At 38.8% G+C, this 14,561-nt stretch overlaps 1 protein-coding gene across 4 annotated transcripts in view; it reads right to left on the bottom strand.

Annotated features, from left to right (window-relative positions):
- zbtb37 (zinc finger and BTB domain containing 37) overlaps positions 1–14,561 on the bottom strand; it is a 50,954-nt gene that overhangs the window by 20,820 nt on the left and 15,573 nt on the right. For 2 of the 4 annotated variants that reach the window (XM_060941224.1, XM_060941225.1), the window contains exon 4: positions 2,063–7,207. The exons of the other annotated variants lie outside the window; for them this stretch is intronic. In XM_060941224.1, coding sequence (XP_060797207.1) covers positions 6,656–7,207 — 552 coding nt within the window. In that variant the 3' untranslated portion in view covers positions 2,063–6,655. Of the gene's footprint in view, positions 1–2,062; positions 7,208–14,561 lie in introns of those variants that run through there. 4 annotated transcript variants of the gene reach the window in all.

Genomic DNA, 14,561 nt, shown 5'->3' with positions numbered 1-14,561 from the left:
ATCTTGGTTTCATCTGTCCAAAGAATGTTCTTCCAGAACTGTGCTGGCTTTTTTAGATTTTTTTTAGCAAAGTCCAATCTAGCCTTTTTATTCTTGAGGCTTATGAGTGGCTTGCACCGTGTAGTGAGCCCTCTGTATTTACTTTCATGCAGTCTTCTCTTTATGGTAGATTTGGATATTGATACGCCTACCTCCTGGAGAGTGTTGTTCACTTGGTTGGCTGTTGTGAAGGGGTTTCTCTTCACCATGGAAATTATTCTGCGATCATCCACCACTGTTGTCTTCTGTGGGCATCCAGGTCTTTTTGCATTGATGAGTTCACCAGTGCTTGCTTTCTTTCTCAGGATGTACCAAACTGTAGATTTTGCCACTCCTAATATTGTAGCAATTTCTCGGATGGGTTTTTTCTGTTTTCGCAGCTTAAGGATGGCTTGTTTCACCTGCATGGAGAGCTCCTTTGACCGCATGTTTTCTTCACAGCAAAATCTTCCAAATGCAAGCACCACACCTCAAATCAACTCCAGGCCTTTTATCTGCTTAATTGAGAATGACATAACGAAGGAATTTCCCACACCTGCCCATGAAATAGCCTTTGAGTCAATTGTCCAATTACTTTTGGTCCCTTTAAAAACAGGGTGGCACATGTTAAGGAGCTGAAACTCCTAAACCCTTCATCCAATTTTAATTTGGATACCCTCAAATGAAAGCTGAAAGTCTGGACTTTATGTCCATTATATAACTATAACTTGAATATGTTTCAGTAAACAGGTAAAAAAAGAAAATTTGTGTCAGTGTCCAAATATATATGGACCAAACTGTATGTCACTCTGAATAAGCGCATCTGCTAAATGCCATTAATTTAATGTAATAATCCCAACTTTTTTGAAATGTGTTTATTTTGAAAAACCAACATAATGCATGAGGTAAAACATCAAATAATGTGCTGTTTTGAGTGCAATACCTGTCAAAGATTATTTACAGATCATTGCAATTTTAATTTGAATTTCAACATACTGTCCCAACTTTTTCTGATTTGGGGTTGTAATAAGGCTAAAATGAGAATATCTCCAAAACCATTTTGTATTCCCCCCCACATAGTACTGTGTTTGTACTAAAAAAAGACAGATATAAAAAGCTCTAAATCAGAAATTTTGATTCCAGGGACAGTTTAAAAAGACCATAATTATCTTTCTACATTTAAAAAAAAAAAAACCTCTTGATGTGGCAGTGTGACAAGATCTGTCATTAGACAGCAGAAAAGGTGCAGAACATAACTACTTTTACTCATCAAAAAAAAAAAAAAAAAAGATAAAATAAAATATTTTATTGAATATGCAGATTGGACACACCCACAACTGTACAGACTCCACCCCATTTCCTAGAGAACCGTTGTTAGGGGGCCTGTATTTGCATACTGGAACGTGATTGGCTAGCTTAGATTTTTCAGTGAAATGTTTCTCAGCTTGTTTCTTGAAAGACTGTACAGCCAGGGCATCGAACAAAAACATACATTAAATTAAAAAAAAAAAAAGTTATAAAATGACGCTAAAGTAAAAAAACAAAACATGAAAACATGCACTACAGCTTGGATTAAAACAAGTTTATTTTCTATGTTAGAAATGTTGGGTTTATCAGATCACACAATGTGGGCTTTGTATAATCAGGCATTTATAGAATATTGTAATAAATCCTTCACAGTTAAACACTTAAAGTGCTTTATTTCCTTTTAGGAGAATGGATTTAAAATCTGCTAGTGAGGAAGAAAAACAGTGGTTGTGGAAAGAGGCATTCACATTATAAATCACTAATAATCACATGTATCTCTGTACCTTTTCCAAAGCAAAATCTGATTTGCAATAATTCATTTTCTTACATTATATTACTTTGAGTTTCAACAATATTCTGGTTATTACAATAAATGTCTAAAATTTAAATATATGAGTAATTGATGTCTAATACACTACTAAATCATTTTAACTTAAAGAATCCAGAGTAAAATACCTTATTTTAAAAATATGCTTAATTCATGTTAATGCAAAATAAAATATTTTAATGTATGCGTAAGAGTAACATGATCAAGACAGACATAGAAATATCTTTAGAGACTATATTGCTTTTGGGAAATAAACAATATAGCAAGACAAAATGAGGGGGAAAAACATCGTTATTTTGGCATATACTGGTGCAATACTTTTAGATGAGTGGAAACATTCTTATAAACAGACTAATGTTTGGCCATCACAAATGACAAAGACATGCAAATTAACAAGTAACATTTCAAACCAAGTCTGTTTACATCCCTCCCCCCCAAAAGACAGAGTGTGAGGCTGCAAAAACAACAACGAGAGGGAAAAAACGTCTCTGCCGCAGCTTCACAAATCAGTGTTGTTGTTCCGTTAGAAAAAAAACTTTGCATTCGACTCGTCTAATACGGTCCCTGTACAAAATATTCTGAGGGACGAGACAAGACTGAACAAATCTGTCAGATATGGCTCAGCACTGTCGTTCAGTGTTCCCAGGTTTTTTTAATAAAATGAATACGTAGTAGAGACATGCAACTTCACAAGCTTACTGTTAGAAAACTGAGAATCTGAGGTAAGTGGAGTTGTTGAATGAGGAGCTACAAAAAAAAATTTCACTGCATTTTCCAAACGCAACAGCCTGGAACAATAAATACAATGAAATGTACAGGATCACAAATTGCCATAGATCATGATATCCTGTAAGCAGAAACTGCTTAAAGAAATTGATGGTGTTTTCACTATATTTTGTGCATAACAGAGCCTCAAAACATCAGACTCCGATGCTCCATATGATGCATGATGGTGTAATCGGACTTTACATTTCAGTGGATCTGCACAAGCTTTTTGTGGGAAAATACATTTTTGAAAACTGGAAAATGAGGTTTTTAGATCGACATATAATCAATCAGTTATTAGTAAGTAAATGTGGTTGGACTTTTGTGCAAGTAGGGCACACTCTACACCCCAGATTCTAGTGAAAGAAAGAAAGTCTGGCTCACAAAGATAAGGGATAAAGCAATTTTAAGTTAAGGGATAAAGCAATTTTAGATTTTCATAAATCACAGGTCTTGGATGAAGCACGTACTAGTGTTCATCCTTCTTTTTGGTAGCTGTCGTGTGCAGTCAATCTGCCTAAAGACATTAAAACCTCACGAGCTAAGGGTGAGCTTGTCACACGGTCAATGTTACACTGAGTTGGAGATCACCGTGTTGTATCTGCTTTGCTACAAGTCTAATCAGTTTGTGATCAGACACTGAGTGTCAAAAAGCCTGTGCTGTTCCTCTGGAATGAAACATAACATGACTTCCTCCCTTATTACTTTGAGGATTTAAAAATAAAAAAATATATACTATTACTTTTGGTTGATCTACATACAAAAGCTAAACATTTTTAAACAAATTTTCACCAACGACGTTCCTCTCTTGGCTGCCGTACAAATGCATGTGGATAAAACTTGATCAAAATACACTCCAGGTGTAAACGAGGTCTACAGACAGATGCTGGTTGGAAAATGCACTGAAATTTCTTGCAACAGCTCAATTTTCCTGTAAAATCCGACATGAAAACATGTAAGCCTGGAGTGTGCGTTTAATACAGAACACTTGTTCAGTCAATGCCATCTTATCTGCAGTACCTGTGCTGATTATTAGAAATTTTAAATAGCACTAGTATTTACATCATGATAATGTGTTTGTCTTATGTGATTAAAGCTTTGAAAGCAAACAAAAAAATCAAAATGAGAAGGTCAGAGAAAGATAAGTAAATCATGAAGAGCTTGGTTTCTCAAAAAAAAAGTAATTAAGAAAAAATATGTTGACAGACTTTAGTGAGCACATTTTTTTTTTTTTTAAACCTGGACAGATATGATACTGCACGTTAGTATTAGCCCTAACATTTTACTCTTCTGATAACATTCTGCAACTTGGAATGATCAATCATACACACAAATCCTTTGCATTGTACTGAACAGAAACAAACACGCATCTGATACTAAGATACGTCCAGTACGGTCACTACAACCATCACCCTGCCATTATGGGACTGGTTAATATCAAACAATTTTAAAATATGAGGGGAAAAAAAACCAAACAAAAAACAACTTGCTTATATCGTGTCGCACTAGGTTATTATTATGAGGTTATGAATATATAAAGTTGTAATCTACATCGGCTGTTCTCATGAGGTTGCGCTGGAGTAAAAAGAGACCCACGACATCGGCGTGTTCCTCATTAACCTGACTGATGCACGCCGACACCACATGTACACAGTTTTATAACATTTTCATGTTGCTACTTCTTCTGAGGCTTTAACTATGGAGATGCTTGGACGTCGTCATCGCCGTTGTCAACGTGTTTTTCTGCTGCACTTGTGAAGTTGAAAGTAATATGAGGTCCAAGAACATCAAAATAAACGGCTTTTAGTGTGGAAAGAAGAGTAAACATCAAAAAAAAAATAAAATTGAGATCCTGATATCGTTCTAAAGAGGTGTTGACCTGTATTAACCTGTATTCACAGAAATGAGAGGAAACGGTAGAAAAGTCTTGAAGAGTCCTGAATGGTTATTAAGAGGATAAGAGGTGCATTCCATTGAAGGTAATCAGTAGCTGTTTCTCATCTAGGCTCTTCCCAGTCATCAGGAAAGAGGAAAAAAAAAAATTTATGGTCACAACCAACGTGTGATTCACAGCCTTAAAGGAGGAAAAAAAAAATCCACACCATCGATCAAACAAACATCTTTTCACTTTACCAAAGCTTTTCTTTCCTTTCTCACTTTTACACATACAAAAAGTTGTCTCTATATGCATAAGTGATATATAAATAGATACTTTAAAAGTCCCCCTTCCTGCTTAAAAACAATCCTATCTTTATGTGCCGGATGTAATCTTTCTCTCTCTTGTTTTTTTTTAATAATAGATTCCTCAGTGACATGGACACCATGCGTCACAGGGATAACATCTACAATACATTTCTGTTCCTTTGGTTCTCGAGAGCTTCTGTCCCTTGAAGTCGAATCGGAGCACCAGTATGGCTCTGGTGCGTTTATATAATAATTAAAAAAAAATAATAATAATTGACTCCACACTTAAAGTGCTCTCCTCTGATAAATCCTAATCTCACAGTCATTCCGTGGCATTAAAAAAAAAAAAAAAAAATCCTGTTAACAGACGTACATGTGTCCTGGATTTGGTTCCATTCCTGACTTCCATTTCTTGGACGTTTGCCATAAAAATGTTCTTTACCTACAAAGGAAAAAAACAACCCCCCCCCAAAACAAAAAACAAAAAAACCACACGCTTCCCACTAATGTAACATGCTCAATCAATCACTTTCAAAGCGATACTGAGGAGAAAAAAAAGAAAAAAAAATCTACAAATTACAAATGTCTTATTGTTCACTTATTACAAAAAGAAGAAAATAGTAAAATACAGAAACATGGAGAAAGAAACCTTTAAACGTGAAACTGAGTTGAGTGCATCCACCAATCTGTGTGTAACAGATCTGTATTGCGTAGTGATGAGGGAGAGGTAACTGAGTGGTACTGTAGCTTATCTGAGGTTGAACACTTTCCTGTTTTTTATACTACTGTATCAGTTATATTCAGCAGCTGGATTTGGAGTATGAGAATGAGAAATATTAATCAAACATCATTTGCTTTTTTTTTCTCCCCACATTCCAATATTAATCTTACTGTTTTCAGAACATGCTAAATTGAGTTAACGCAACAACTAATTAAAATCTAAGTCTAAAGTCCATCACCTAAAGTTTTTTTTTTTAAGCCTATTGACTAATTACAAACAGAACAATTTATAACAAATTTATGACTAATCCAAACTAATTAAGAATCTGGCATTAGATCAGACCTGAGGGGCCCTAACGAAGAAAAACAGAACCCGTTTTTCTAGCCTAGCTATAGCTGGGGAGCAGCAGCATCGAACCCCAGATCAACGTGTTAAGATTGTCTCAAGGCAAAAGTAACTGAGGACTGAAACATCCTCTATTTTATAATCACCATCTGGCACACCATCTGAAGTTTGGCAATTTTAACACAATTTGACCAAATCATAACATCTCTGTCCTGAATCCTGAAGCTTTTGTTAAAGTTGTACAAAAATATATTTAAAAAAAAAAATACAAAAAAAAAAAAAAACCCACTGCAACACACAGAAAAGACAAGAAAGTCAAATTAAAAAAAAGAAAGAAGAAAACTGCATCCAGTGGTGTGTGAGGTTGTTGGAGTGTGGCTTGTCTTCATTTGTTGAAGTAACGGTTCAGTTTGTGCAACTGAAGGTAGATGCGGTTTAAAGCGCATATATGTTATTTATTTATAAATACCTAATCACTCTTACTTTAGTTTTATAGCAAACAGTCTTCGCAATTGTTTCGCAGTTTCATGTTTGTTTACTTACAGTTGAAAAAAAAAAAAAAGTCTGAGAATCAAAGAGAAAATACCCACCAACTTATACTGAGACTGACAGTAGCTTTACAAGCGTATACGGATATACCGTACTCCATCAGCTCCTGTACATGCTTACTTGTTGACTAGCTTCTCGAAAATGTCTTTTTTTTCCTCAAAAGCCCAAAATGTTTTTCATCTCCTCAACCTCCATGCATTGCATCAAACCCAATCCCTTCAATCAGGCCCAGTGGTGGAGACCGACGGTTGTATCCCTTCACCAAAAGATGAAGCTCCTCCTCTGGTTCCTGCACCGGTTCCCTCAGACTCATCATCATCTTCATGCTGAGTGCGGCGTGGTGTGGCAGAATTGGCGTTCGCGTTGTTGATGTTATTGTTGTTGTTGGTGGTGGTTTCAGGCGAGGCGCTGTGTGAGCCCTCATGTGGTGTGCAGCCTGGATGGTTCTTGCGGAAATGCTGGTTGAGGATAGCCTGGAAGGGGAAGCTCTTGCCACAGACGTGGCAGTGGAAGGGCTTGTTTCCTGTGTGCTTGCGGATGTGGTACTCCAGCTGGTCCTTGCGCGTGTACTTCTTTCCGCACATGCGGCACACGAATGGAGTGATGCCCATGTGCAGCCGCATGTGACGATCAAGACTGCCCTTCTGGTTAAAGGACTTGCAGCAGTAGATACAGGTGAGGCGGGGGTTGTAGCGGAACCAGCGATCACCCACCTGTTCACGCAGATACTCTTCATACCCTCCCACATCAAACACAGCTGCTTCCTCTCCCTGCAGAGCAGAAAAGCAAAAAGGAGTTCTTTTTTGCACATTGAAAAGCATATTCTACTGCCCCACATTTTCTTGTTTCTTACACTTTGTCTTTGGGTTGCACAGAAACAGGTGCCATTCATGCAGGAATTCAGTGGAATGGCGTTTTAACACTCAGTACGTTTACATGCACATAGAGAAAATCGAATTTCTGCCGTTGCTCGACTGAAATCAAAGTTCTAAATGCCATGGAAACACCTTAGCTAGGCTGAAATCGAACCGAACTTAATTTCTCGTAATCAAGCTACACGACCTAGATTATGCGATTTTAGCCGAGCTACTTAGTGCATGTAAACCCTATCGAGCTACTAGTCGAGCTACTTACTTCAGCACTGCCCCTTCCGGAAGTGACGAGACCACAAGCGGGAAACACAACAGCCTCGGTCGGCATGACAACGAATCATGACAACGGCATGAATCTTTTCTTTTTGTGGCATTGTTTGCACTGTTAAAATTTAGCTCACTTACTGTATCACCAAATACATCTGTACAGCTGTTGCATAGCTGTGAATTGTGTACATAAACAAGTCATTGTATTTTTGTGTGTGTGTGTGTGTGTGTGTGTGTGTGTGTGTGTATATATATATATATATATATATATCTATCTATCTCCAACATCTGAAGAATGTCAATAAAAACAAAACAATTGAACTTTTTTGTGTGTTTATTAAGACACAAGTTAAATTGTAAGCAAAGAAATTTTTTTGTAAGTAAAAAATGGACTTTAGAAAAATATACAATTGTGCAAAATAAGTTGTCTTACAAAACAGTGGTCTGCGCAGGACAGTTTGTAGCCATACAGTCTGTTAGAGCAAGCCTAACAGCTTGAGCACGGAACTTGTGAACACGGAACTGCCAGTGTTGCCAGATTGGGCGGTTTTAAGTGCATTTTGGCGGATCTGAACATGTTTTGGGCTGGAAAACGTCAGTAGTATCTGGCAACACTGCTGATAACTTTGTTTATACTCTTGAATAGCTCTTCATGACGACAACCAGAAGTGTACCAACACGATGGGGCGTGTAGTGCCACCTGTGGCTCGGGTGCACAATGTACCTCACACAATAGCTCGATTTCCTTGTGTGCATGTAGGATTGGATTTCTCTGGCACCCCTGCTGGGACCCTTAGCTCGATTACTGACAGCAGCTCGATTTGGATGTGCATGTAAACACACTGAATGACGAGCTGGTTGAGGAGAATAAAGCAAGAAGACCCTTTCAAGGAACATGGAGTGGATGAAGAATGGATACTGAATTAACTTTGCACACCTGCCTCTACCAGCACACTTACAGTAGAACACACTGCCCTAACACAATTCCCTGATTAGCAGCAGATCACCAGGTGGAACTTTACTGGCCAGCAGAAAACTCACATACTGAAGACCTGGGATTATTCAAAACGGTCCAGGATTTGTGAAGGAGGCAAACACACAACCGTTCAGCCAACACTGAGAATAAAGGCTTTGAAAGCAAGAACAGAATCCGTTAATGAAATAAATCAATTAGGAGGCTGTAGAACTAGCAGAGGCTGACCAAACAGGAGTAGTAATGAAAACTAGAAAACTAGAACTGCGAGAGTTTAACGACCAAATACTGAACAACGGGCTGATATTAAGCTGTTATATTGGCATTGGATTGAATGACATTTTCAGATCCATGCCACTCACGTACATCATGAACCCATATTATGTTGGCGGATATGATTTTTTTTGCCTTTAAAGAGCATGTACAACTTGTCTTAAAGCACGCCACCATTACCATGTTTCATAGAGTTCTGCAACTGAAGCTTGTAAGGAATTGGCTGGGTTTCTGTGGGGACGTCAGCAATATTCAGAGCTCCGATTGTGGTATTGCACTAAAAATGGAAAAAGTGGAATCCCTATGGTGATCTGAAAATTTTCCCATAGGATACCAAGGACCAACACTAACCACTGGTTGTATAGCATAGTAGCAGGATGAAAGCGAGAACTCCTGGTCCTGCTCATGAGTTCACATCAGTCTAAGAGCCACATCATATTTATATGAATTCCAACCAGTCAACAGTATACCAAAACTGTCTGATAGGCCTGTCACGATGACAAATTTTGTTGGACAATATACTGTCTCAAATTATTGCGATAAATGATATTGTTGAAGTCTCATCTCATTATCTCTAGCCTCTTTATCCTGTTCTACAGGGTCGCAGGCAAGCTGGAGCCTATCCCAGCTGACTACGGGCGAAAGGCGGGGTACACCCTGGACAAGTCGCCAGGTCATCACAGGGCTGACACATAGACACAGACAACCATTCACACTCACATTCACACCTACGGTCAATTTAGAGTCACCAGTTAACCTAACCTGCATGTCTTTGGACTGTGGAGGAAACCGGAGCACCCGGAGGAAACCCACGCGGACACGGGGAGAACATGCAAACTCCGCACAGAAAGGCCCTCGCCAGCCACGGGGCTCGAACCCGGACCTTCTTGCTGTGAGGCGACAGCGCTAACCACTACACCACCGTGCCACCCATTGTTGATGTCTTTCCAAGACAATTTTATGCCACTAGTAAATAATGATCATGCAAATACACCCTTTCAAAGAACAGTAAACTTTAATTAAGTCAACTTATTCAACAGTGGAACGTAAAAAAAAAAATTATATAAAATAACCTAAAGAAATAAAACAAATCAAACAAAAACAAAAAATAAAATGCAACTTATGGCTCTTAAAAAAAAAAAAAAAATGTACTTAAGTGAAGTACAATTAAGTGGAACTCACTGCCAGCCTCGGTTTTCCCTGTCATTGCAAATGTGAGCACTTAAAACTGCAGTTAACAGATTCCTCTTAAACTCTTCTTAAATGTTACTTTGTCGTATCTACATGTATATCTACCGTTTTAGAGGTAATGAAATGCAGATGACAATGTTCAATGTAACTTCAAGGCAAGATTGTGATGACGCATTCTTTTTTGTTTTCGCTATTATGTTTTGTATTATTTGATTTAATGTATGATCCGCTCTTCATCTTTAATGATGGCAACACCAGGCTCGTGTTGAACCTGATTTAAAAAAAAAAAAAAAAAAAAGGTAAATATTAACCTGGCACAGGGTAATAAAAAGAAGTTCTTTTCTTCACAGGCAACATTCTGCCAATCCAGTTTCTCAAAGATTAATACCCAGATAAACAAAAAGTGCAAAGTAACAACATATTGCCAGCTGTTATTTGGATAAAAGTAACAATTAGAATGAGATAACATGTAGTCAAGGGCATAGGTTTGGCATTAACATTGGTGGAGACATAAACCCAATGCCAACTGCCAGTGGCGTCAACTTCAGAGGGTCACAATATTTTGCTCCGTTGTGTTCCACCAAAAGAGTATCCATCATCTCTCCAAAGTCCAGACTTTTAAAATTTGAAGTTCAGAACTGTAGTAATTCATGAATAATAAATATGCAATTCATTTGATTAATTGCAAATTTTGCATGTGATGACTAACTCATTCTACCAATTTGCAAATGTGTTTTACAAGCGAATAACGCATTGACTGTCGGGAGGGAGTATGTTCTTTTCCCCTCATAAATGGAAGTAACACACATACGGAGCCATAAACACTGTGTTCCATTAGGCTGTGTGGTCTTTACCTAGTTTTAGAACGCTAATTTAAGCTGATATGTGATTGATCTAATGGTAAAACAGGACGAGGGCTCGAGAACTTTGATACGTTGAAAGGTTACAATTTCACTTGGCAGCAGAATGTATCTGAATTCTGATTGGTGGTTGTTATATTATTGCCCTTTTGTTGTCTTCTTGAGCCCAGAGCAGAGGGAGCGACAGGGTTCTACAGAGAAAAGTTTTAGCCTACCGCTTTCAAATGAACCCCCTTGAAAACCAATCAGTGCAGCGTATGTATGTACTTGGTATGGGACGTTTTCAAAAGAGAGGCGGGAGGAACCAAAAATTTCTGATCAAGAAGGCGGAGGCTGTTACAGTGCCTTGAAAAAGTATTCATACCCCTTGAACTTTTTCACATTTTTCCACCTTACAACCACGAACTTAAGTTTTTTATTGAGATTTTATGTGATCGACCAACACAGAGTAGCACATAATTGTGAAGTGAAACGAAAATGATAAATGGTCTTCAAAATTTTAAACAAATAAAAATCTGAAAAATGTGGTGTGCATTAGTATTCAGCCCCCTGTCCTCTAAATACAATCCAGTGCAATCAACTGCCTTCAGAAGTCATCTAATTAGTTAATAGAGTCCTACTGTGTGTAATTTACTCTCAGCATAAATACACTTGTTCTGTGAAGGCCTCAGTGGTTTGTTAGAGAACACTGAAGAACAAACAGCATCATGAAGACCAAAGAACTCACCAGACAGGTCAGGGATAAAGTTCTGGAGAAGTTTAAAGCAGGGTTAGGTTATAAAAAAATACCCCAAGCTCTGAACATCTCAAGAAGCACTGTTCAGTCCATCATTCAAAAATGGAAAAAATATGGCACGACTGCAAACCTACCAAGACATGGCCATCCACCTAAACTGACAGAGCGAGCAAGGAGAGCACTGGTCAGAGAAGCAGCCAAGAGGCCCATGACCACTCTGGAGGAGCTGCAGAAATCCACAGCTCAGATAGGAGAATCTGTGCACAAGACAACTATAAGTCGTACACTTCACAAATCTGGCCTTTTTGGAAGAGTGGCAAGAAGAAAGCCATTGTTGAAAGACGGGCATAAGAAGTCCCGTTTGCCAGAAGCCATGTAGGGGACACAGCAAACATGTGGAAGAAGGTGCTTTGGTCAGATGAGTCCAAAGTTGAACTTTTTGGCCTAAATGCAAAGTGCTGTGTGTGGCGGAAAACTAACACTGCTCATCACCCTGCACACACCATCCTCACTGTGAAACATGGTGGTGGCAGCATCATGCTATGGGGATGCTTTTCTTCAGCAGGGACAGGGAAGCTGGTCAGAGTTGATGGGAAGATGGATGGAGCTAAATACAGGGCAATCCTGGAAGAAAACCTGTTGGAGGCTGCAAGAGACTTGAGACTGGGAAGGAGATTCACCTTTCAGTAAGACAATGACCCTAAACATACAGCCAGCGCTACAATGGAATGGTTTAGATCAAAGAATATTCATGTGTTAGAATGGCCCAGTCAAAGTCCAGACCTAAATCCCATTGAGCATCTGTAAAAAGACTTGAAAATTGCTGTTCACAGACGCTCTCCATCCAATCTGGCTGAGCTTGAGCTATTTTGCAAAGAAGAATGGGCAAAAATTTCAGTGTCTAGATGTGCAAAGCTGGTAGAGACATACCACAAAAGACTTGCAGCTGTAATTGCAGCAAAAGGTGGCTCTACAAAGTATTGACGCAGGGGGGCTGAATACTAATGCACACTACATTTTTCAGATTATTTGTTTAAAATTTTGAAGACCATTTATCATTTTCGTTTCACTTCACAATTATGTGCTACTCTGTGTTGGTCTATCACATAAAATCTCAATAAAAATTTAAGTTCATGGTTGTAAGGTGGAAAAATGTGAAAAAGTTCAAGGGTATGAATACTTTTGCAAGGCACTGTATGTTTATTATGTGAAAATGTTTTATTTGATTAAAAGGTTTCTGGGCCACGAACAATGTCCACATCACCATCGGGTTGTTGTTGTTTACATGCGACATGTTACATGAACTTGGTCAGGGCTCTACAGGTCTTAACTGAAGCACTTCAAATTAAGGGTTAGCGGGCTGCTAAAGTTTGCCGGCACTTCACAAGCAAGACCAGGTGCAATATTAGCCAACATTAGCACAATCTGATATGATTTAATAATGCCTTTGTGACCTTAACGAACACCAGTTGTTGTTAGTATCAAGTCGGATTGTTATTTACATGCCACACAAACTTAGAAAACAAACAAAGTCATATTCGTATGTTGTCATTTTTACACACTGAATATAAACTGTTGTTAACTGATTAATTTTACAATCTAATCTAAATGTTACATTCCTCAAGGACAGTTTGCTAGCTTGCTAGCTAGCAGCTGGTCACTGCACTGCAACCGCACTTGCTAATTGACATGGTAGCCAAACATGCTTGCTGTTTTCACGACCACGCCCCCAGAGCAAATATTCATGAGCGAATTTTGCATGGTGTTTCGCCCAGTGGAAACCTACAGTAACCGTTTGTTTACCGCACATGGAGTGATTTTTTTTTCCTTCAATCAGAAGTATTGGTAGGGACATATCAGTCGTCATTTGATATTGGTAGGGACACATCCATACCCAATTCTACGCCTATGGTCTGTACAACGGAGCAACGTGTTGTTGTCTTTTCCCCATTCAGTGGATACCCTGGCTGGATAACTGTTGCATGCTGGGAGGCTCCGCCTCTGACAGAGAGCCGCATGAGACGACAGAAAACAGCGCGGTGTTTTATTCAGTCAATGGGTCAAGCTAATACTCTGGCGACTTCCCTTTGTAGATGCACAGCACATAAATGCCAAAATTGCGGTAAAAAAAAAAAAAGTTAATTTTCATTTACCTTACGATAAGTCAGTATATTGAATATCGCGACAGGCCTACTGTCTGAATGATGTCTTACCAAACGGCAAGATCATAATTTGGGAACGAGGTCCAAATTAAAGAGGCTCCTTACCCAGGTAACAGAATGAGGATTAGACCTAGTGTTCATTTTGTTAAAGAAAACTATCACGAAATATATTCGTCAACGACTTTTTTTCCATGACCAAGACAAGACGATGACTGGACAGAAATGACGTCATTGATGCCAACTGAAATAATTACCAACATGCAATATCGTTGACAAAGACGAGACGAAAATGTGATTTACAAAATTTAAAAGCCTTTGCCAAAATCTCTTTGTGTTTTCATTTCTGTTTTAGCCAGCATTAACTTTTTCAGCAGTTCACGCTACAGTAGGACCATATGGGCTAGCCTTCGTGCCCCATGCGAATCAATGAGCCTTTGACATCCATGACCCCTGTCGCTGGTTCATCAGTTGTCCTTCCTTGGTCCACCTTTGGTAGGTACTAACCACTGCATACCGGGAACACCCAACAAGATGTGCCATTTTGGAGATGCTCAGACCCAGTCATCTAGCCATCATAATTTGGCCCTTGTCAAAGTCACTCAGATCCTTACGCTTTCCCTGCTTCCAACACATCAACTTCAAGAACTGACTGTCCTCTTGCTGCCTAATACATCCCACCCCTTGAGAGGTGCCATTGTAATAAGATAATCAATGGTATTTTCACTTCACCTCTCAGTGGTCATAATGTTATGGTTGATCAGTGTACACACACACACAAATGAGAGTGCAA

This window comes from Neoarius graeffei, chromosome 15 (genome assembly GCF_027579695.1).
Source record: "Neoarius graeffei isolate fNeoGra1 chromosome 15, fNeoGra1.pri, whole genome shotgun sequence".
Taxonomy (NCBI): domain Eukaryota; kingdom Metazoa; phylum Chordata; class Actinopteri; order Siluriformes; family Ariidae; genus Neoarius; species Neoarius graeffei.
The sequence above is the reverse complement of the archived record's forward strand: the minus strand, read 5'-3'. Positions and strand labels throughout refer to the sequence as shown.